This window comes from Sylvia atricapilla, chromosome 1 (assembly GCF_009819655.1).
Source record: "Sylvia atricapilla isolate bSylAtr1 chromosome 1, bSylAtr1.pri, whole genome shotgun sequence".
Classification (NCBI taxonomy): Eukaryota; Metazoa; Chordata; class Aves; order Passeriformes; family Sylviidae; genus Sylvia; species Sylvia atricapilla.
In genome coordinates this window covers 113554850-113576450 of record NC_089140.1, presented here as the reverse complement: position 1 = coordinate 113576450, position 21601 = coordinate 113554850, and the positions used below count along the sequence as shown (strand labels likewise).

General features: G+C 37.1%; 1 protein-coding gene across 1 annotated transcript in view; it reads right to left on the bottom strand.

Moving 5' to 3' along the window:
• RP1 (RP1 axonemal microtubule associated) overlaps window positions 1-21269 on the bottom strand; it is an 82495-nt gene extending 61226 nt beyond the window's left edge. The window contains exons 1-6 of the mRNA XM_066331114.1: window positions 20858-21269; window positions 20628-20821; window positions 19104-19279; window positions 5811-5970; window positions 3783-3869; window positions 463-595 (exon numbers count right to left, since the gene is read on the bottom strand). Of these exons, the coding sequence (XP_066187211.1) occupies window positions 463-595; window positions 3783-3869; window positions 5811-5970; window positions 19104-19279; window positions 20628-20821; window positions 20858-21266 (1159 nt within the window). The 5' untranslated portion in view covers window positions 21267-21269. The remainder of the gene's footprint in view (window positions 1-462; window positions 596-3782; window positions 3870-5810; window positions 5971-19103; window positions 19280-20627; window positions 20822-20857) is intronic.
• Window positions 21270-21601: the final 332 nt, after the last annotated feature.

Here is a 21601-nt window from a genome sequence, read left to right as displayed (position 1 = left end):
GAATGTTTTATTCCACATCCAAAAATTAAAAGTATTCTGGAAGTCTGAGCCACTTACCAGAGAGAGACTGAAACAACAGTTACAACAGTAACACTGGAGCTATAATCCTCAGTTACTGAAAACAGAGTTTGTGACCTGACTCATATGCTGGCTTCATGGAGGTTATGTGTCTGACATGTCTTTACTATTGCCTTGATTTTAAACCAAACACAAACATTGAAAATCTTACTAAAGAAGGAATCCACTTAAAGAACATGTGAAACTCAAAGTATTAAAGACTCTCTCACTTCTTTTCAGGTGCTTTTTAACCTTTTACCTGAGTATGCACAGTAGCAACAGGAAAACAGAGCAGAAAGTGTAGTGGCAGTCAAAAAGTAACAGAGGGCCTGATGAAAAACAATGAACTTGCCTCTATCAACATCAGTCGAGGATCTGACTTTGCTGATGTGGTATTGTGCTTACCTGGAAGAATAGGCTGACCCTGCTGTAAAACAGGAAGCTCCACAGATATTTCTCCATCAGCCTGGTCCTTGGCCAGCCATCGATGTGCAGGGAAAGAGAACTGCTCCCTTGAGAAAAGGTTCAGCAACTGCACCTAAATAGCAGAAATTCCAGTTTAACTTGCTGATCTCAGACCAGATGGAACAGAACATGAAACCTGTGGGATGCTGTTGAAACCTGTGCAGGTAGAGCTTTGTGGATGACCACAAAACCATGGGTTTTGAGCATTTTTGTTCTCTGAATCCAACTGTCCAAATCTGACTTTTCACTCAGTCATATTTGAAAGCTCAGGGCAGAGTAACTCAAGTGCAACGAAGAAAGGTTTTTGTCAGCTCAGGAGCACTCCCACCAACTACAGCTGTTGTTCCAGCTGGTACATCCATGGGGGCTGGCACTAGGTGGCACGGCTTGCCAAAGACAGAACTTCTCACTGGGAAGTTTGTCAAGGTTTGTATCTCTATTCCTTACACTTCCATCAGAACAGGAATTAAAGGGACAGGTTTTAATTCTCCAACACTCCTTTTGACATAAATAAACCATGGAAGCACTAGCCCAAATACCAACTGAGGCCTACACAATGCCCTACATTATTTTCTTCCATGCCCAGCTTCAAGCATGTAGCAGCAAAAGGACCATATGTACACCAGCTGAAGTAGGAAAAGAAGTTGAGTAATTTTGTACTTCAAAGTATTCCTTAGTAAGCACTTCAGAAGATGTTGTGTGTTCTAATAGTTCCTGATTATGCTAATTTATACCCGTATCTACACTAGATTTTGGATCAGCAGAGAGAAGGGAAGACACTTCTACTTGTAGTTTCACTCTGTGCTTTGCAGAATCTAATCTCCTTAATTTGAATATTGAACAAACTCAGAATTACTGGAAATATTTTTTATCTCTTTTGCTGCTCGAATATTAAACTTTAAAAACAAAGATTCATCTTGTCTGAAAAATCTGACACACGTTAGCCTGTTGCCATTGGCTGATGAAGCTTGAAAGGGAAATTTGCAAATAGCAAAGCAACACCTTCGTGGACATGTCCTGGTCTGATATAATCTCAGTACAGATACAGACACAGAAACCTTGGGACACAGACAGAGGACTAGTGTGCCTAATTACCAGAAAAGCTCTGCTGTTGTAGAACACACTCTTGTAATTTTAGTTCTTCCTGAAAAAAATGTAGGTTTCCCAAGAAACAGCGATGCTACGTGTCTGTTCCTGTAGTGTGAAGTCTAGAAATCAATGTCTGGATTCCTTTGTCTCTGAACCATAAAACCCACTACCTGTAGGGTTTGAATGTATTCCTTTTTTTTTTTTTTTTCTTTGACTTTCTGCCCAAAATTGCAAAGAGGGAATGACCTGGCCCTGGCTAATGAGCTACTCCCTAAAAACTGTATCTGATATTCTGAGATTCCATAAAGAGACAATTAAAATTTATAAATAAATAAATAATGGAACACATGGAAGTGTTGGTGGTTTTTAAATTTTACTGTTGACTTCAATCAATATATCCTAGGTGGAAAGAAAGGTAATAATAACTTTTTGTTTTTCTGTTTTTTGGTTTTTTTGTTTGTTTGTTTGGGTTTTTTTTGGTCAGGCTTCCTCAGTTTCTCATTTTAAATGTCTGTGTCCAGAACTCAGTGCAACTGAAAAACAAGCACCTAGGTTTTATAATCAGGCAATCATCACTTGAATTGGAAGAGATATAATCCCTGTAATTCTATTATGAAACCTCTTAGAGTGATAATACATGGTATTTCAGTGTAGACATGGACTGGCTAGAGAGATGAATTCACAGGATCCTGCCTAAACTACAGTTAATACTTCCAGATCTCAGTCTTCCGTCTGAGTCATGGGCCCAGGTAAAAACAAGGATCCAATAGCCAGAGATTTTGAGCACTGATCAGTGAATATTTGACTTCAGTGGTCACTTCTCATTAGATAGATCTAGATATATCATAAAATTTAATTTTAACATTGAGTCTACCAGCAGCTTCTAAAGCTCCTCATAAACTGCATAACTGAAAAATAAGAAATTCTGGCACAAAGATGGAAGGATTGCAGGCATGCATAGCATATAATTGCCACACGGGATATCACATCATATATTAGGATAAAAGTCAGATCCTTTCATTTCCAGTCCAGAAACCTATATACCATGCTTCACAACCAAACCTTGAAATGCAACTAGCTCATTCTCTTTGCTTTATTATACTTACTTAACCTGCATCAAGATATTTTTTACAGAAGGAGGGAAAAGGACCTCTGTCCTGGGGTGACTATGATGCCTCTGTACCCCCAATTGTCTGTTCTGTGTGTGCTGTATGTTGCGTTCTGTACCTTTAAGACTGGTTCTGAGAGTGAAGCAGGGAAAGAAGAAGCGCACAGACAACAAAGAAGTTTCCTAGACTGTTTTTTCCCTTTTTCTTGGGATTGTTTAAATCTGCTCTGGACTGAAAACCCAAAGAAGAACTGGGATCTGGCACCCATGGCCCAGCAGGGCCTGGACCTGGGCATTTTCCAGCACTGAAGGGACTGGGACTGATAAGAGACTGAGAGAGCCAAGCTCACTCCTGGCAAGGATTTCCTGAGTTTTGCCATCTCTCTTCGGAGCAGTGAGAGGTTTTGTTGTTCCATATTTTTTCATTCCTCATGCTTGTGGGTATTTTGTTTGTTAAATAAATCGTTTTTTCCACTTTTCTCTGAGGAAGTTCTTTTTCCCAGACCAGCTGGGAGGAGGGGCCATTTGGATTTGCTCTTCAGAGAAGCCCCATTAGGAGGTTTTCTCCAAAATTTTCCCTAAACCAGGACAACCTCTTATTGTCTTTTTCTTGTCAGAGACACAGAACTAGAAACATTTGCAATGTAGCTCTGGCACTGTGCACAAGGACCCACAGGCATCAGCCACAGATTTGGGGACGACTTGGTTAGACTGGGTTCAATGACTTTGTGGGTTTAGACAAACTCTAGGCACTTTGTAGCACACAAAGACTGTAGAAGACTCAGACTATAGCAGCTAAGTTAAGCAGTCTTCCTTGCTGCCCAGCCACACATTTTTAAAGGAACGTAATGTATTAAATTGCAAAACAGCCAACCCAGACATCATAAAGTAAGCTGCTTTAATTCTACACAGAAACATTCCTTCATAAGTAATCCCTTAAATGAAGGTGAAAGAATTTGATGAGGCTAATATAATCCCAGGGATTTTTTTCTTACTCATATTTTGAATCCACTGTCATAGTGACTGCTTTTCGACAGATAACATTTTTTCTCACTACTTTTACCTCTTTGCAGTGCCAGGCAGGGGAGTCTCCTGCATTTGTATGTCCTATACGTATTTTGTAGAGACGCCCTATGCTCTTAGTATTGACCTGTAAAAAAACCACAACTAATACAACACAGAACGTTTGTTTAAAATAGCAACATGCAACAGAAATTTCATTTAATAACTGTAAGGTGAGACTTTTGATTCGAGGAATTAAATTCTGATATTTAAACAAGCTTTTCCAACTTATTTTACTTCAGATAATCCTTAGACATTTGAGTCTTCTAAAAGATAACCCTCAAAAACCCCATTGGCCTGCCAATTGGCCTGCCAATCCTATTTAAATATCTTTAAGAAGCTTCTGTAGTAATTCCTGGCTGAATAACTGCCTCAGTGGAAGATGAATAAATACCACATATATAACTAAAAAGCAAAAGTGTCCTGACCCTAAAACCTATGTCAGTTTAGCATCTATATTAATGACCTGCTCCAAAATTATTTTTGCTTCCCACATATCTATGAGTTTCTCCCTACCCCTCAGGACTGTATACTTTACAATATTTTGGAAATAATTGTGTTAATCTTTGATGCTTATTTTTAGAAATAAGTTCTATTACATCAAGTTAAGAAGCTGTATTTGAAAGATTAGCTCTTGGGCAGGCTAGATGAATATGTCCAGTACAAATAACAGGGCACTGAGGGAATAACTCTGTGTGAAGGTTATTCTACCAACCTTACTATGAACTTAAGTGTAGAAATAGAAAGCTTATCTTTAAGGAACTGGAAGTACACCATCAGTCTTCCTTCCTCATTTTATAATGTATTTTGTTATAACGTAGGTTTGATTTTCTCTCCTTCTGCTGTCTTCTGTAGAATTAATTTTCCTGTTTTCATTGACGCTGTATAGATAGGTGTGAACTGAGTTCCCTGTATCATGAATTTCCCTGGACTCGGTGTTAAAAATGACAAAGACACAGAGCAATGAGGACAGACCACAGTTATGTGCAAATACAGTGCACTCAGAGAGCCTTTTCTCTTTCTGTACATTTCAGAGTAGGTTCTCCTTAGTTGTACTCAGTGCTATCAATACTTGTCTAACAGGGGAATCTTAGATCTCAACAATGGGACTGTCCTCCACATTTTGCATTTAAAAGTCATTGTAGGTGAAATTAATTTCAGTAGTGGCAACAAGACATGCTTACTCCTTTTGTCCACTCCTTTCAATCTGGCTTGTTTTGATATCACAGATGGAGAATCACATTCTGTATCAGGGGTGCTGGATTCTTCTGAGAAACTCCATAGGCTGAAAAGCGATAAGAACTGCACTTTCTGCATCCCAAACATCTACAGGGCAATTGTGGGAAAGGTCAGCTCTTCATCAATGGTGCCATCAAACACCTTTTCTCAGAGCGGGAGTTGTTATGCTGGATATTGTTGATGGAAGCATCTGTTTGTCATATGGCCCTACAGCAGACACCTGTAGACAACCCCTGACAATCCTATATACACACTCAAGCTGTGCAGGTTGTGATAAAGGACCTAGTCTGGCTCACCTAAAACACCACATTGTAAGACTGATAGAGGAAGAATTTATTTGTATAAGTGGAAGCAGAAGCAGTTTCAGATAGATTTATTACAGGTATAAAATTTGCCACTATTTCAATAAAGGAGCAGGTGTTTAACAAATTTAAAATTTTATTCCGTATTCTAATTCTTCACTTCCTCATTTAATTTTTAATATTGTAGCCCTGTTTCAAATTTGCAAACTAAACAAGTATAAGTTGTCATATATCTCTTGACATTTTCTTGGGCACAATGCAAATAAAACACTAGTTCTTCTCCAACAGACAATAAACATGTTAAATCTAATAAGCTTTGGATAAGTGAATGGGAAAGGATACTAAATTTAGCTCTACATTTAAGTCTTGCTTCTCATTTCTAGATATGTGTAACATACAAAAAGCTGCCTCTTCATCACATAGAGTTTGAAATGTCATGCGATCTGGCAGGAAGCAAGAGGGCAACACAATGAATATATATTACTTACTGTGAAGATGTCTTCATTGCCTCTCTGAAATAATTTTCCCTTCTCTCCATCAAGAAAAATAGGACCTGAACTGCCACAATCCCCATACAATGTAATATAAACCTTTGAACTTGTTCCTGCAGATGGCACATCACTGGTGAGGACTGACACATTCCATTTCCTACCTATCAAAAGATAAAAAGACTCACTGAATTACTTAAACTCAAGATTCTTAAATAAAATGCATTTCAGTAATCAAAATTCTAAATAATAGTGTGTCAATGAATATAAATATGAATATGAATTTGTGTTTCACAAAATTGCAGCAGGCAAATACTGAGTTTGCTGTGTTGGGTATGTCACGAAATGTCAGGTTGCATTCATATCTTTTATTCTAAATGTCCTATATGACCAAGACAAATTCGAATGAACATAATTGTATTTCAAACACAGTTTTGAAATATTGTATTAAGTATGGGGTTCTCTTTACTTAGGATATATCAGCTCTGCTCAGTGCAGTGCTGTGTAATGACAGCCTTGACACTCATCACTTTAAACATTAGGGACTCTGAAAACAAGTTAGCTCTGCTGAAAAAAGAACTGTTTGAGAAAGGATTTGTATCTCTGCAAAGATGTGATTGGCTACACACCTTTGTAGCCTACACGGATGTAGCAGCTTGTTTAGAATCCACTGAAGCTTCACCAGCACAGGAAGGACTTTGTTCTGTTGAAGAAAATCAGAGGGGCCAACAAGCTGATCAGAGGGATGAAGAACTTCTTCTAGGAGGACAGGCTGAGAGAATAAGGTTTATTCAGCTTGGAAAAGAGAAAGCTTTGGGGTGGCATTCCAGTAACTGAAGGGACTGTACAGGAAGGATGGAGGGAGACTATTAACAAGAGTGTGTAGTCACAGGGAAAAGGGACAATGCCTTCAAACTGAGAGAGAACAGGTTTAGATTAGATATTAGGGAAAAATCCTTCACTGTGAGGGTGGTGGGGCACTGGAATATGTTGATGAAAGAAGTTGTGGATGCCTCATCTCTGGAAGTGGTCAAGACCAGGTTGGATTGAGTTCTGAGTGATCTGGTCTAAGTGGAAGGTGTACCTGACTGCTGCAGAGGGGCTGGAACTAGTAGAACTTCCATTCATTCAGTGGAAGCTAAGTACCAACAGCATGGAATTAAGGGAAATGGTATCATTGGTGGAAACTCTTATCAACAAATCAAATTTATCAATTCCAGAATTGTCATAGCTGGAACATATTAAACTGAAAATATAAGTAAAAAAACCGACTGTGAGAAAGAGAAGCAACTGGCAGAAATACTATCAACATTTACTATTTACTATCAACAAAGCACTGTGAACTTCCTCAAAAGTTGCTGTAATCTGCTTTTCCCACAAGTGAAATTAGCTGATGATTGAATTCCTTGTTCTGCTTTGCTTGTGTGTGCACCTTTTCCTTTATCCATAAAACTTTATCTCAATCCATTAGTCTTCTCTCTTTTATTCTCTCCAATCCCACTGATGGGGAAGTAAGCAAGCAGCTGAATGGAGCTTAGTTCTGATTGGGGCTAATCTGTGACACAAGGTGAGAAAATTGTATTAACCATTACTCATAACTCTTACAGTGGATCAACATTGCCATTAAAGATATTTGATATCATTAGTGCTATAAAAGTCAAGATATTTGTTTACTAGTGATACACTGAACAATGTCTTCTTTTCCTCTGACATCCTTAAAATTAAGACATATATGCCTGATGTATTTCAGAAACTACAGCTGTGATGATTAGAGGAAATGGGGAAAATATTTATGTTGGAGAAAAAGCTGAGTAAATGTCTGATTTTGTTGGTAGATACCAAGGAGGAAAAAGACTTTTCTAAGCAAGTTACAGTGATGGCTTTGGGACACATACATATAAACTAACCATGAGTAGACTGAGCACAGAAACTAGAAAATATTCAAGACATCAAAAGGACTCAACCTCTAGAACATCTGTATGGTGGAAGCTGTAATGACTACAGAGAGAAATATTTAAAATGAGATTTAGTAATTAAATGGAATTACTTACCTAATTGCGTAGTTTCCCTCTGGCAAGTGGCTGAACTTAGATAAACTGAGAGTTCCTGAGACTGTGATCTATATGTTATGTTGGCTGTTTCTTTTTAAATTATGGCAAGAGAGAAACTGAATTCCTTCAAGATGTATGACATACTATCTATAAATCCCAGAATGCTTGCTTTTCTATCCATATAAAAGAGCTCAAACACCTCATGGTGGTTTTGCCTCTGTCAATCAGTATGTTGTGAGACATGGGGTTGCTCTAGCATTGTGAGGTTCTCTCTTCAGCCTTCTCCAATCTTAACTATGGAAACAATTGTATTTTATCTGTCCATCTCAGACACCTGATGTTCTCTAACTTTGCTTCAAGTTGCACCAGAGAGGGTTTAGATTGGATTTCAGATTGGATGCCAAGAAAAATTACTTCACTGAAGAGGTTGTCAAGCATTGGAGGCTGTCCAGGGAAGTGGTTGAGTCACCAACTCCAAAGGTATCTAAAGGATGTGTAGATATGGCACCTGGGGACATGGTTTAATGGTGGACTTTGCAATTCTGGGTTAATGGTTAGACTCTGAGATATTTTCTAACCTAAATGATTCCATGATTCTCTGATCTTCCCTGTTCCACTAATGAGTATATAAACCCTATGACAGTATGGTACATCTCACTGTCAGCCTTTTGTCCTGCTTTGAGGTGACCATTTTATTCCTTCTCTTTCAGTTAACACACAGAAATCAAAACCAAGTCTTTCAGTTAATATTCATTTCACCACTTGCTGTGGTGTCTGCTAATTGTAACCTGAGGGAGTACCTCACATCTCATGTTTCAAGCGCTTAGTTTGCTCAGCAACTCTCAGTAACTCAGTAATAAGGATCTGATTAAACTTTTCTGAACCTTGATCTGGAAACACTGAAGTGTTGTGAATGTAGCACAGAGTGCTGTGGATCCAGCAGAAAGGCTATGAGTGATGGAGACATACATAGCTGTTAATTTGCCTAAAACTTAGACATCATTTACAGCACAAAATGCTATATGATATTCAGAGGGATTCTAGTAATTTTGAGTTGCATTTTTCAAAATTTTCATTTCTGTATCAGCATATAGGGGATGAAAAGGATGAAAAAATACCATCAAGACTTTTTACTTGGAGCTGTTCTAAAACATATGAAGGGGGACACCAAAAGAAGTGGAAATGGACAGAAGAACATCAGGAACAAGGGCAGCATAGGAAATAACACACAGTTATTTGGTGTGAAATATATTAGACAATAAATCTTGCTTTAGAGTTATAATATTAGTTTATTACATAGAATACACCATGTCAAACAACAGAAATATAACATTTATCTAGGGGGAAATAGATCAGCCACTGGACTTCTAAAAAACTGAGGAGTGCTAGCTTTCCTACCTGTGCTACAAACCCCTCTTGCTTCACATCCAACTTCTACTTCCCATCCATATGCCTTCTGTCCCACAGAGAGACAGTCAAAGTCTCTGGGCCAAGAGGAATTTGCATCAGTCTTTTATTATGTCCCCAATCTAGATAATCATAGGATCATGACCCAGGGCTTTTCACAGCATGTACATGCTAGTTATCCGAGACAGAATCTTCAATAGTACAGAATGGCCAAATTCTCATTCTCTACCTGAAAAGTGGCACCTTCTTTTTTCAGGTATATATATCTCTGACTTCTTTGACATTGAAGAGAGGTACTATGCAGTATTAGGAATTAAAATCTAACCAAAAACCTGAAACATTCTCCCTAATCACAATATACATTAAATATTTTCCAATTTCATGTGTTACATCATTTACTGAAAATTGTAAACCATGCATAGGTGCTTGCTATATACATGCAGAATTTAAAAAATGCTGTAAACAGATATCCAAAACAACTCTAACAAGAGATTGAAAAATCCTGAAACATATTGCATATGCCTTGGATTCTCAAAATACAACATATTTACAAAACAACCCAAAAAACCCAAACAAAAAACCACACCAAAACAAAACAACACAAAAACACAAATACAATCTCTTAAGTACAGACAGAGGTTACACACAAATAGAACTTCAGTGTATGCAGAACAATTTTAAGAGTAAGTGATGCTGCCTCAGGAGGAAATATGGCAAGAGCAGTCAGGAAGTCCATTGACAAACAGCCTCCTTTCTCAGTTCCTAAATATGCCCCTTTTCTATTGTCCTCTGAGTTAAAGAGACCAATTTTATTTGGTGTCTGGATGATCCTACATGGAAAAATCTCTTTACTCACATACATGTTCTGTAGCTGGTCTTTAAAATCTCAAAGAGCAATTTTATAATGTACATCCATATAAAATTAACATGACTTCTGGTTTCTACTTGTTATTGCATTACACCATTTGAATAGTATTTCCTACTTTTCATTTCAAATTAAACATATCAGTTGATTTTCTTCTGGGAAAAGCATTTCTACTGAAAGCCAGTTTTCAAGCTCCATCTCAAATGTCATGGAATATAAAAATCTTATCTTAATGCCTGGGCAGGTATTTCAAATTTCAGTTCTCTATTGAAACAAGCAGCCGTCACTTCTCTAAAATTAGATGATTGGTATACAACTACCTCTTAACAGATAATATTTCAGAGAAAAACTGTTTCCTAGCCAAGAATTCATTGCCTTAGAAGAACAATTATTCTTCGTAAGGTGATTTCCATAAAAATTTAATTAATATTTGTATTTCAGCACTGATTTACAATTGTTACTTATTTTTATCTATTATTCACACTGTTTTGTGTTGAGCTTTATTGGTTCCACCGTTCAGCAGTGTATTATGTGATCCTTTTCTCTGAAGATGTTTTCACTAATCTAATGTGACAGAGATTCCAAGATCTTTATTACAAGTCATTCTTGTCTTTCCCGTTTCCACTGTTCACTGTAGAAGAGCAAACTACTTCTTCTTTGTCTTCTTCTTCTTCTTCTGTAGGAAAGGCATTTTTGTTTTTCAGATTTCCAGAGGCTTTATGTTCAATGCTATTTAAGGAAGTGTCACACTTCAGAAATGTTTCAGAATGACAGGTTTCTGCTGGATCTGCCAACATAGGAGAAAATTTTTCTCCAACAATATAAATTAAATTTATTCTTAAGGTTTGACATATTTTTGTCTTTCCATTGGGTAGCTCAGTATTTGTGCCTGTGACAAGATCACTGGGTGTGTGTTTGGATACACTACTTCGACAATTTCTGGCTTCCATGGGGTTTCCATTCATATTCTCTGCAATATGTAACTCCCCTAAAATATTTGTGTCTTTCAAAGTTGAGGATGTGATTATTCCAAAGTTACTAATAAAATCTAAGGTGTTATCAGCATAAAACCTATTAAATATATTACTGACAATCTTATTGATAGAGTTGTTCTTCAAAGTCGCATGATTATTTTCGTCTGTCAGGTCTTGACCTGACCATTCTAAATCTTTGCTCTTTTTAGCCCACAAATATGGACCCAGCTGGTTCTCAATATCAGATGCCTTTTGGTAGGCATATCCTCTTTGTTCCTCATTGATTGGTATCACTGTCACCATTAGTATTGGACAATGTTGGCCACATATTGCATGGAGTCTATCCAGAGAATCTTCCTCATGAACAGCACTTCTATCAACATTACTAACGTTAGTTGGCTGAGACTGTATGGGTACAGCATTTGAAGGCTTTTCCAATGGATGCACCTTGTTATCAGGCAATCTAAATTCTACAGAGGAAAAGGCTGGAATACTCGTGTCAGCCTGTGTGGAACTAGAACCCACCATGGTTGTTGGATTGGTCTTGTCTTTCTTTGGTGCAGGAAGGATCTTACCACTGCGACTAGGTTTGCCTTTTGTATTTGACTCATCCTGAAAGGGGTCTGAATCACTATTATGAGGCATATTGAAGTAGCTGCAAAAATTTTCAGGAGGTTTTACCATGTCTTCAAGTTCTGAAGAGGGGATCTCATCAAGGGCAGGGTAGTGATCCAGATTGCCAAAGTGAGAGTATGGAATTTCATCACTTTCAATTGATGTTGTATCCAAGTTACCATACATTCCAGTCTGTTCAGGTGGTGATCTTCTTATCAAATGATTTTCTTTCAGAAGCCATTTGCCTTTATCTATCAATATTCCTTCATCTTCACTAGCCTGAATGCTAGGTTGGCAAGGTTGATTTGTTGATTCCCCTAAACAGTCATTAGTACAACTTGTCCCCTCTCTGTTAAGAGCAGATTGTGGTGTTGGTAAAGGAGTATTTTGTCTTCTCATTATAGTGTCATCTTTGTTTACTTTTACTGGATATTCTTGTGATGGTAGTGAAGAATGTGCCAATTTCTCTGCAGAACAAGACATAGATTCTTGAGAAAAATAAATTATTTTCTCCCCCACTGCAGAGTGGAATCCCTCATTATCTGCATGAAATACTTTCGGCATAGAAGAAAATCCTTTGTGAAAGTCAGGCTTAAATGAAGCCTCTGTCTTGCCATAGAGTCTTTCAATAGTTCTCTTTACATAGCCAGTATTATAATGTTTTTCAAGTGCCTCCTCCCCACTTTCATTGGTCAAGTCACTGGATGCTCTAAAGTTATAATCACTCTCTTCAGTATCTGGTCTGTAATCGGACCAGTCTGAAGTAGCAGGACTTTTAAAGCATTTTTTTAATTGAGAGGTGTCAGAACACATTTTATTCTCCAGTTCTTCTACTTGCAATTTCTGTTCTTCGGTCACGTCGCATTCTGTAATTTGCTTTGATTCATAACGAAATGATAATGGAGAGACTGTAGATAACCTCTCAGAGGTTTCCTCAGATATTTCTGCATCTTCCTTGTCGCCCTGTACAAAAGAGTCCTCATTATTATATTCTAAAGAGGTTTCAGCATCTAGTGTAAGTTGGTTTTTTGGGGTTTTGTCAATATCTGCTGACTTTGGATCAACATCCTCATCTTCACTTTTATCAGTAGTAACAGGAACAATGCCTTTTTCACCTTCAAACTCAGAAGTATCCTGATCTAAAATACAATTGTTATCATTAGAAGTTACACTATGAACTGTGGAGTTAGGTTCTACTGAAGATTCTGACTCTTCATTAATGAATGAAGTATCTTGAGTTTTTTCATATAAGCTATCAAGCATTTCTTCATTTCCTTCTGATGTCTCTAGAGCTGATGGAAGACTACAGGTATTTGAATTAGTATTGGCATATTGACCATCTGGTTGTGTTTTGGGAGCAGTCATGTCTAAAGTGTCTCTTTCTTTACAAAGATCCCTCTCTATATCAAAGCAGCTTTCTGATTCCCCAGTTAATTTTAGTGCTTCTTCAGAATTGACACTGTCCATTGTAGGACAAGACTCAACTGATTCTTCATGTTCATGCAAACGTATATCATTAGGAGTTTCAGATATGGCCATATTCTCATGTGTGGAGTCCTGCTTTTCAAGTTCCTTCCTAAATTGTAATAGCTTATTTTCTGTTGATTGTTGGAGATGTGAGAAGACAGCTTTCAGCTCATCAGCTTGTTCTATAGCCGCAGTTTGTTTCAGACATTTTAACTGTGTAAATATTTCAGAACAGCTACAGGCATTTCTTTGCATATCATCTGTGATTGTCCCGATCAAACTCTCTCTCAGATTGAGTAAAAGTAGCCAAGCTAGGAGGGCATTGGAGGAAGAACCAAAAGCTGCAGGAGAAAGATCTGAAAAGCTGCAAGATTTTCCAATGCATCCACTATGTCCTTTCTGCAGACCAAGCAAAGTTGATTGTAGTTCATGGAGCAACACACTAGACATGCAATTATTCTGAACTTCAATTCCAATTTTCTCACTAACAATTGTGCAATCAGCTTGAACAGCAACTTCAGATCTTTTTCTTTGACATAGGTTTGTAACTTCAATGTCAACTTCTGTCATCTTTTTATCATTGTCATGTGCTTCATGAAACAAATGTAGCTTACTATCCTGATGAAATTCCGACTTTAGTGAATACTTGCCTTCTTCTACTATGGATGTATTAGAATGAATCGAAGAGTCAGCTTGTCTTTCATCTGAATCTTTGGCTAAGTCTTCTGAAATTCTCAATTTACCAATAGGTTTTAATGGTTTTTTTGTTAGATTATCTTCAAGTAGGTGTTTTCTGCCAGTTACATGCACATTATTTGTGGCAAATCTCTCTTCTTTTTCTATAGAAGCATCAATATTTTCTTTAGGAGAAGAACAGGCATTGCTATTCTCTACAGACATTTCTTTTTTCTTTATAGGCGGTAAGACAGAATTTGATAACGAATTTTTCAGCCAAGTTTGGACATAGTTTTCACGTGAATGTTCAACAGCCTCCTCTTGAAAACCCTCCTGATTTAGAGCTGCTAGTGTAATGGCACTCTCTGACATATGTATCTTATTTACACCTTTACCTAGATTTTTCTTCATCGCCTTTTCCTTTTTCTCTTTCTTTGATAGCAAATGTTCCAAATTCTTCTTTTTCTTTTCTTTTTCAAAGCTAAGATCTTTTGGCACTTCTGAAAATGGCTTTGAAGTCACTGATGAGTTAGGTGTCTGTTTGAAAGAACTGGTTATAAGATGTGCACCTTCTTTCTCAGTACAAAGCATATCCTGACTGTGCTCGGATTCATTGTTTGAATCAGCTGTCATTAGACCATCTTCACTCTTTGCAGATGAAATAATACTACTTTTTTTGCCTGACTTCAATTTTACCTTGGCTAACTTTTTGTTATTACTTCTTTTTTTCTTATTAGATGATGATGATCCATTTTGTTCTGCTGAATCCTGGTGACAGAGCTCATCTTTTGGACATACATTTTTGTCTGAAATGGCAGATCCATCATTGTTTTTGGCAAAATATTCAGATCCTTTTTTCTGAGGCATTTCAGAACATTTCTCCATAGCCTCTGTTGTGGAATCCTGTGTGATAGGCAATCCTTCACTTGTAATTACCCCTGAAATTTCTTGATGCTTTTGATTTTCATATGTACCTTGCTCTTGCAAGCTAGGTGATTTTCTTTTCTTCTTCTTCTTTTTGGTGAGTGATGACACAGATTGGCCGTTCTCAATGAGTGTTATCACAGATTCAGTGGTGGAACAGATTTGATTCTCACTTTCAGCAACAGTAGGAAAGAATACAGTTGTTGGATCCAAATCCTCAGTAGGACTCTTACTACATGGAGGTGCCACCTTCATCTGGTTATGTCCAGCACAGGCTGAATGGACCGAATCTTGAGAAATAGCTATTAAATCAGCAGCTCGGCATTTTAATTCTTCCTTTGACTGGCATAATTCGGAATACGTAATGAAAGAACTCACTGATCTTTTTATTTGTTTAATATCACATGACCTATGGATGTGATCTGCTGTACCTGGCCTAGCTGTCTGGTGAGTTTTTGATGATGGCGTGAAACCACTGATGTTAGCTTTGGAGGTTGATATGAAACTACTATATGTACCTTGTCCCACAACTGATTTCTCCAATATATTCTGTACCAATTCATCCTCATCAGGCACTTCTAATGTCTTCCTATTTGTGGTTTCTATTAACTCACTACTTTTGTGGCTTACTTTAAAATGCATTTCTTCTTTTATATTTTCTGAAGAAAGCTCTAATAAACCATTGTCACTCATCTCATTAAACTTTGGATTACTGACACTTGATTTTTTTCTGCTTGAATGAGCTACCATGCAATACTCAGATGTTTTTCCTCCATTTTCTATTTCCTCACTGTAGGAAAACTCTCCTATTGTCTTCTCTTGAACCTCTTTCTTAGATACCAAGGTGACACTTTCAACTACTGCTTTCTTTTGTCTAACACACCTTGGCCCAGGGGTGGGAGGCCTATAAAAGTGAGGCTTGATATTTTCCTCAGGTACATTGCCTATGTCTAAATCTGCAGAATTGTTCTTCACAGAGAAATTACTATCATCAGTTTTCAAATCAGATTCTGATTCTTTGTCTGGCACTTCCTCATTGGACTGCTGTAAGGAGTCTTCCTCTTCTTTATTATAGCTCTTCAAAAATGGAGCATCTTTTGGATTTATACAGTCTGATGTATTTACATTGGATGAGCAGTCTTCCACATTCATTGCAGAAGAATTGCAAATGGAGATATTTTTGTCACCCAGAAGGCCAGCACGACTTACAGTGGTTGTCCACTTGATGGTTTCTTCCTCTTTAATTTTGAATCGAACTTTCATTTCCACTGTGATACTGCCATCTTGATTTACGTGAACAGACTTCTCAATGTCGTCTTGATACTGTGCCACAGGTAAATCTTCACCAATAACTGACTGATTTCCTTCTATCCCATTATGGCTGTCAAGAACATAGGAAGACTCTGAGTTGTTATCATTTGAGTTGTTACCATTGCTGGATCCTTTATCAGAAGAAACCGAGAATATCTGAGATCTTGAACTAGAGTCCATTTCAGCTCTCACTACCAATAATTACATTGAAAGAACACAGATTAATTCAGTAGATAGAAAGTAGAGCAGACAAATACCATGGATAAGGATCCAGATGATGAGACAGTGGACAGGCAATAAAGGAAGAGAAAAGAAGAAAAGAGAAAAATTAGTATGAAAGATGTTAATGAAGTGTGTTGTTTTACATATTTTGATTTTTAACTGATTTTGCATTAGAAAGTATATAAAAAACCCCATGGGTAATCTTGCTACTCATCTATGAAGTTTTCAGAGAAAGAAATATAAGAAAGCCTTAATAAAGAATAACGCATTTAAATACTTATCCAGTTAATTTTATTTTACAATAACTTTCTAATGCCAGATCTATAGTCTTATTTGAAGCTCCAATGCCTAAAAAAGTACTAGATGATCTCATTTTATACTTAGTTGAGAGCTGAGATCGCCTTGAACTTTTCAAGGGATTCATAGGTGCCCACTTGTTTGGGCTTCAAGCTACCAGCTTTACTTCCTCTTCATGCTTTAGTGATCATTAATATATCATTTTCTATTAGTTCTTAAAGTTAAGAATAAAACCTGTCAGTCAAGGTGAATATATATGTCCTTGCGCTTAATCTGACAATATATATATAGTACATGAGTCACTACTCTTTGTAATGTCACATGAGGAAAGTGTCCAACCCTCTGGACTGACTTTCCATAAAGAAGTAAACACTGAAATTTTTGAACTCCTTGTAAAATCCAAACTTAAATTGTGACATTCTGAAACACATTTATGTATCTGTACTACAAACAATGGTGCAAAATTCAGCAAAGCCAATGAGAATACTTCTAGACTTGACTGATTTTTGAATGTGGCCCAAAATGTGTTAGCATACACAATATATATTCCCAATATATATTTTGATTACTGTGCAATAACTTGGGTCTTTTAAAATATTTTATCTCACCTCTCTCTCATAGTTGTTGCTGATGAGTTGAGAGCTAAGAACATGAGATAAGAATAACGTTTTGCTGTCTTCTAAGGTTGTCTGCATGTGCAAGGGAAACAGTGCAGGTATACCCACACAAGGTATGAACAACTGCCACTGATATCTTAATAAATACAATCCACCATTCAATAGATAAGTTTCACTTGCAAAAAGCATTTTAACACATATTAACTTATCTACATTTCTTGAATTTCATTTTGTTCGGTTTTTTTAAGTCAAGACTCATATCAAGGCTTTTACAATAATATATTACTATTACAGAAACATGTCTATAACTTCAGGAAAATGGACTTGCAAGTTTCTCAAGCATATGCTTTACCATGAACTGAATAAGAAACAAGTTTGTACTAACTCTTCTAACACAGACCAGAACTTATGCTCCCCAAAGTTATGCTTCTCCATCTCTGGAAATAAAATTAGAACAAAGATGCTGAAATTTCATTTTCCATCCTTTCATACCATCAATGATCTCTCCTACATCAGAGATTTTTGAAATTCTCAGGTTAAAGACAAAAGAAGGGTTGTTTTTCCTCCTTCATTCTGTGATTGTTATTAACTAAGAATTAGAAGCAGGAGATAATCAAATTCAGCAACTCAGGTTTTCTACAATTCTAAGGCTCAGTCTCTGTCTCAAAAAAATCTGGGTAGGATTTTTGTTTCTGAAGAACTTTCATTCTCATAATGTTCTTATTTATTGTCTCTTGACTCATTATGTTATGCTCTGTAAACAGGTCTTAAGCTGTGCAAGTCAAAGTACATGAAGGCTAAAAAACCTTTATATTAATAGCTTGGGGGGAGATAAAGTGCAAGGAATGTGAATGGAACTCCCTCAAGCAAAAGAAAATCAAATGTCTTATATATTAATATGCTCCACAACACTGTCAGGGTTACTGTGGAAAGTCCCAGTACAGTTAACAATTACAGTGTTCCCTGGGTTCTCCAGTACAGCACAAAGCTATAGGAGGAGCAGAGAGTACCTCTGGATTAAGGAAGTTCCTGCAGACTTCCTCAGCCCTACAGGATGCTCTAATGTCAGGAATTCCCACAGGACCTAAAGCTCTGGTACTGCAGCATTTAATTTCCCTTGACCTCAGGCTTTTCATCTTGCCTGGCTTCTCTCCAAGTGCTCCTCATGTTCTTGATCATCCACTGGCCACTTCCCACTCTTCCTGACCTTATCAGTGAAGCAACTCGATGATTAATCAAAAAGAAAGTACATATTTGTGTATCTTTTCACAAACTTATTCAAAATAAAAATATATATGGCAGCCATGAGAATATAGGAATGGACAACACTGTTTAGGCAAAAGCAACTTCAAAAACATGATGAATTTGTGAGTGCATGGATGCTATACTAGTTTTCCTATTTATGTGGAGCATGCAACAAGAGAAGAAGAGTAAGTCATGGCAAGCCAAACCACCACTTGTTAAGTTCAGAAAACTCAACAAAAGTTTTGCCCAAGCAATTCAGTGAGAGCCTGAAGTAGCCTGAGGTTTACTTTTACCACTCTTGTTATTAATTCTGACACACAAAAAAAATTAATAACAATGGCAATCAAGTGAATTAAAATGAAATACACTCATAGACTCTCGTCCATGCTGGAAGTCTGTCAGAAACAAAATATGCATACTAGCCAAGTACTTACCAGAAACTTGCATTTTAAAAAGAAAATTAACACTTTGATCTTTCATAAGCTTACAGAGGAGTCACAGAAGATATAAGCAGTTTCAGCTAGCCTTTCTGAATATCCTTGATCCTAGTAAGATTGTCACTGTTTATGTCTTATGCTGAGAGAGATAAACAAATTAATAAAATACAAATTAATTCAAAGAACTTACTCTTTTCACTTTCTGACTTGGTGTTTGCTTTTGGGTACACACGATTCCCAATTCCAAGCAATTTAGCAGGCCGCAAATACCCAAGGGATTCATAATTGCTTGGTTTAAAAGGCTCTCTCCCCGCTGCAACTACAGCTCCAGAGCACAATATCAAGGCCTGAAGATTAGGAACCTGGAAAAAAAGTAACATTAAATTCTCTGCCTTTGTAACCACCAAAAAATAATGTAAGAGATTTATCCCTTTCAAGCTTTAATATCTTCACTTCTAAGTCTCTACATTCATTTGCAGCACACTATTAAATATGTATCACAGCACAGAATTAATTTTTCAATTCCTATAAGGCAATTCTTACTTCTGTGAGGATATATCTTGTTATATAAATATATTGGATAATTACTTCAAGAAGCAAGTTGGATCCATATCAAAATTTTCTTAATATCTAAGTGTTTACACATGTAATTTTGTTTCATCATTGCACAGTGACAGTTCATAGTCATAAAATACGAATATGCATTTGGACATAGGTATAAATATGAAGACATGCTTGGAAGAAAAATTCAGAATACAGCACAAGCCGTTGACTAATACTTCCACAAAGCAATAGGACACCAACAGAGACCATTATACTTTGGAAAAGACCTCTGGAGGTCATGTAGTCTAACCCTCTACTCAAAGCAGATCTGACTGGGTCAAGTTGCTCAGAGTCTTGTTGACAGTTTTGAATGTATGTTCCAAAATATATTGCAAATTAATGCTTACAAACTGTACTTCTTTAACTTGTAGGTAATATGAATAGTTTCCCAATCTAATACACAATTTCAACAAGTGAAGGGTAAACAGAAGATTTCTTTTGAACTCTTTGAGTTCTGCACAGAATTCTCTTTCTAGATACCTGCTAAATGTTTTTCTGTGGTTATACAACAGACAGAAAAAACCACTGAGATAAAAATATACAAATAACACTCAAACCTAAAATCTGAATTATTAGTGCTGCACCATATGAGTTTAGAAGTACAGAACCTGGTTAATGGTTTGAAAACTATTATAGACAATCAGTTGTCAGAGTTCCAAGTCATTAATGGAAAACCACTCTGCATTTGTGCAATGATAAAAATATGTGGGCATTGGATGCTACTTATCATGTTCTAAAACATAAAAAATCCCAGATAAACAGCATTAAGGATAAAGGAAGGCTTTGTATAAATGGATAAAAGTATAGAATTGGGAGCATTCCTGAAAGAGGCCTGAGTAAGAGAAAGAAGTGTGTTTTCTTTTTGCTTAAAATGAAATGTGTATGTGTCCTCACTAGCTTCTCTCTGTTCCCAAGATTCCAGTATATTTCCTCCAAGCTGGTAGCCCTTCTGAAGGGAGAAAAAGAATAAAAAGTAAACAAATGAAATTTAGAGCATCTGATAATGCATCATACGATGTTTCAAGCTTATAGTGGATACAATTTTTTTAAATTTAAAATAATCTAGAAGAAATCATTTTAAAAGTCAGTACTCGTCCATATTCTCACCTTTCTGCCATCAGTGGTATAGAGTTTTGCAACTGGATACTGCATTAACTCACTCATATAGTCCAATAAGGCCTCAAATGTTTGTGTATTTTTCTTTCCCAAAACTATGGTGCGCCTAAGTCTTACATCCCCATTTTTGAAAACTAGCATTTTTTTGGGAGTTGTTATCCTTCTTTCTTGATGGCCAAACCCATCTTCATGCTGCCTTGCTAATTGCACAGCTCGACGACGAGCGCTGACAGGCCTGCTGATCTGCCAGGGCAGCGGCTTTCTGCTGGCTTGTTCCAGGTTGATGGGCTTCATTTTCCTCTGATGGGAGCAAATATAGGATTTTCCATCTTCCAAATCCTCCAGATTGGTGATGCTGTGTCTCCCCCTCGGTGTACTAATATTCCTTACTCCAAAAGGTAGCGGGACACGTTTGGATAAACTATCCAGCAAGGCATCAAAAGTCTTGTAAGATCTGCTGTTAACTACCATTTTGATTCCATTAAACTGGGGATCTCCACTTTTATAGAAACAAATCCGTTTTGCCACAATGGGTTCAGTAACATTGAAATGGCGCGTGGATAAACTCTGCTCGCTCTCGGAGGAGTTTGGATGATTCACCGAGTAACTACTTGAAGGTGTTTCACTCATTTTGACAGCTGGAAGAAAGAGGAGGTGGATGTAAAACTAAGAAAATATTATCTACACTTTGAAAAGGTTCAGAAAGAGGATTTATAAGAAGCCAACGGCAGCATGTTGTGCCAAAAATCATTGGATTTAAATGGATTCAAGCTGTTATCACTAAATTCCACAAAGACTCCAATACTGTCAGATTAAGTTAGCATAGCACTACTTGCAAGTATTCCCAAAACTCTCCAACGTAATTTCAAATCTCTTATCATATTGGTACAAGAGACTGTTTCTTAGAAGGAGGTGGTTTGTCAGTCCATCCTTTCTTGAGCATGAAGCTAATGACATTTCACATT